Source organism: Myotis davidii, unplaced genomic scaffold, assembly GCF_000327345.1.
Source record: "Myotis davidii unplaced genomic scaffold, ASM32734v1 scaffold908, whole genome shotgun sequence".
In the NCBI taxonomy this organism is placed as follows: domain Eukaryota; kingdom Metazoa; phylum Chordata; class Mammalia; order Chiroptera; family Vespertilionidae; genus Myotis; species Myotis davidii.
The window spans coordinates 83768-87213 of NW_006298724.1; the positions used below are offsets into that span (position 1 = coordinate 83768).

The 3446-nt window shown below is 49.9% G+C and overlaps 1 protein-coding gene across 5 annotated transcripts in view; it reads left to right on the plus strand.

Moving 5' to 3' along the window:
* The first annotated feature begins 3023 nt into the window (after nucleotides 1–3023).
* Nucleotides 3024–3446, plus strand: part of IL17RA (interleukin 17 receptor A) — a 29189-nt gene continuing 28766 nt past the window's right edge. For all 5 annotated transcript variants that reach the window (XM_015570950.1, XM_015570951.1, XM_015570952.1 and 2 more), the window contains exon 1: nucleotides 3024–3430. In XM_015570950.1, the coding sequence (XP_015426436.1) occupies nucleotides 3287–3430 (144 nt within the window). In that variant the 5' untranslated portion in view covers nucleotides 3024–3286. The remainder of the gene's footprint in view (nucleotides 3431–3446) is intronic.

Genomic DNA, 3446 nt, shown 5'->3' on the forward strand with positions numbered 1-3446 from the left:
CCCTTAATCCACATCCCCCCGCCCATCCCCTGCAGCAGAGAATTCCTCAGCTCATGTCCCCGCCCCTCACCCAACTGCAGTATAAAAAAAAGCGCCCCCCTCCCTGTTGGTGTGAATCCACGTGCCCTCTCCTTGGGGTACGTGGGTCTCCCGGGGACGCAGAATAAACCTTTTCCTTTCCTTTCTTTTCTGATTCACTGGAGTCTCTATTTCTTGCGCCGCCTCCTGAGCCACCTAACCTAACAGTCAGATATATGGCTGAGCTACCAGAAGCCAGGACCATTTTGTAGCCTAATCTTGTAAGTGGCAGCCTGTTAGGGACAGAAAGAGAATAATAGGGACTAGGTACAGTTATAAGAAATATTAATCATGTTCTGTTAACTGTGATTGCTCTGTTCTGATTAAAGAAAGCACATTCGATCTGAGAGTTGTATGCCCCAGGACATGTTAGTTAGCCTTAGAATACACTTCATTCTCCTTTCCAAGAACTTCCTATCATCATGGAAAGATTAACAATCTTGTTGCCAAAACAATCTGGTCCAGGAGGTGCCTACCCTTTGCTACCCCTCAGCCTACATTGCCTGTCCTGTAACCATTTTACCTTGCCTACTTCCCATGTCTGTAATTCCTATTTTCCTATATAATCTTTGTCCTTTTACCCAATATAAGCACCTGGCTTATGGTAGGGTGCAGAGCAGATTTTTTGCTCTTTCCCATACTGCTGGCATTATTGGAATAAATGTTCATATATGATTCAAACCTGTCTCTGCTTAATTGGCTCATGTGGTGACAAGCAGCCATGACCCATTGGTTATCTGGTTTCAATCCATTGTTTTTGTCTTATTCTATTCATATTCTAATGTTGCAAACAAGTCATTAGTCCCAGCCCACACTCAAGGGGAGACACAAAAGGATGTGGCTATCAGGAGGTGAGACCATGGAGAGCCATTTTAGAAATTGCCCACTACAAATGTCAAATTTTAATAACAATTAACATCTATTTAAACTTAGGGTGAAAATTTTTGATGTCATTTTAAAGATGTATGAGTGGATGCAATGTTTTCCAAAATTATTTTAGAATAAACAAGTAAAGATGTTTGAAGACCTCAGAGCTTCAGGCCTAATGCAGCTGGGTCCTTTTGGGCGGGAGTGGGTGGGATGGTGTGCGAGGTTGGGGGGCTGGGGGACATCCGGGACCCACAGAGATGGTTACCAGGAGTCTGCCAGCAGCGGAAACGGCAGTGTATGTTTTGGACAGTGAGAAAATCCACCGCCCATTTCTGGGAGCTCCAATTCAGGTGGGTGGAAAGTACAGGAAGATGCAAAGTGCGTCTAGATTCCATGGGCATCAAAGGCAAGGAAATGCGGCTGGTTGTGGGTTTAGAATGGAGGGAGAAAGGGGATAAAAATGCAGTTTTCGAAACGCAAATGTGTCTGGAGTGTGTAGGATGAAAAGAGAAGGCAAGGCTGGAAGCCAGGATCCGGCAGGAGGGATGGCGGGAACCCAGGACAGGGGATCGCACCCAATTGCAGATGGAGAGGAGAGGATGCAGTTGGCACATGTTCGACAGGAGACTAATAGAAGGAAAGGGCCAAAGATAGTCCTTCAGCAGACCAGGAGTAAGTCTCTTGGGAAACATGGCACTCTGGGCGCTGTTGGGAACTAAGAGTACGAGGCCAGGGATCTCATCTCCCCAAGTTCCCGTCACACTTGAGGGAAATCAATGCTCCGACTTCCTCTCGAGCGGAACAGGAATGCGCTGGAGCCCAAGAGATCCCTGCCTCCTAGAGAGAAAAAAAGGAAAGCCAGAGAATAGGAGGAGGAAGGGAGCGAGGAGGGAGAGGGGGAAGGAAGGAGGCTGGGCGTGAAGAGGGACCAGGACTACCGTATTTGCCGGCGTATAAGACGACTGGGCGTATAAGACGACCCCCTAACATTTCCACTCAAAATACAGAGTTTGTTATATACTCGCCGTATAAGACTACCCCCTCTTCCGCACACCTTCCACACACCAAATAAAAGGTAAAACAATATCAGATTTGATTTTAACATTTTAATTTATATTCAAATGCTTATGACATGCAGGAAAACTGTCACAAGGCTGTATGTAATCAAACATATACATAAAACAGTGCAAGTTTATTACTGGTAAACATACCGGTAATTCACTAAAGAAAACACACTCTATAGACTGGTACCGTAGATGCTTCTCAGGAACACAGGCAAGCAGCCCACAACCTAGAGGGACTGTCAATGATAGAAGTAAGATAACAAATAGAGGTAGAGAGCAAGTGCCGGGCAAGTCCCTAGCAAACCCTTGCATCAGCATCTCCCTGGGACCCTCACTAGTGTGCAAGTGCGAGCTCTTCAACATTCTAACAGGCACCATGATAGCGCAAAATCGCGAATCTTCAATGCATATGTAAAGAAATATACGGTAACCCGAATTTACCACACTCGCAAAATCGCACACAGCCAACCATACATCCAGTATGGTATCGCGATTCGCAATTTTGCGCTATCATACTGGGTGTATGGTCGGCTGTGTGCGATTTTGCGAGTGTGGTAAAATCGCATAACAGCAAAATCGCATAACAGCCGAGCATACACCCAGCAGCGCTGCTGATGCCTGAACGGTATGTGGAATGAAGCGGGCGGGCATCGGGAGGCCACTATGGCACGGGGCAAGCACTATGGGCAGTCTATCTGAAGTGTACCCGGCGTATAAGACGACCCCCCACTTGGAGGCATATTTTTCAGGGCCAAAAAATCGTCTTATACTCCGGCAAATACGGTAAAAAGAAAGCCTTCCTTTGAGTTTCGAGTAGGGAAGGGCCTGGCGTCGAAGGGCCAAGAAAAAAAGAGAAGTCTGATTAGGGGCTACACCAAAGAGGTAAAGGATGGAAACCGAACTTAAATCTAGCGTGACGATAAGCGCGGAATGAAATGTGGAGCAGCCCGAGGGTAGAAGGTGAGCTGATGGCCCGCCCACGGGCGGGGTCTGCTGTGGGGAGCCGGCCGGTTGGGGACAGGGAGTCCGGTGTTCGGGCGCGCTGGGAAGGTGCCGGAAGAGGGGGAGCGCGCACCTCTCCCGAGCGGGCTGGGGAGGGACTAGCCTAGGGACTCACCCAGCCGGAAGCCCTCCCCTCGGAGCGGCCCGCCCTTTGTCTGTGTTGGAGGCCGGAAGCGAGCGAAGTCGGCCAACTGGGACTTGGGGAAGACCCGGGCGTTCATTCCCTGCGCCCCCAACTCTGGACCGCGCGCTCCACTACAGTGCTGGGGGCTATGGGTGCTCTGTGCCGCCGACCTCTTGTCCTTCTGGAGCCCCCTCTGGGGCTGGGGCTGCTGCTACTGCTCCTGTACCGACTGGCTCCGTGTCGCGCTTCCCCGCGGCTCTTGGACCACCCGGCACCAGTTTGCTCCCAGCAGGTGAGACCCCGTCGCG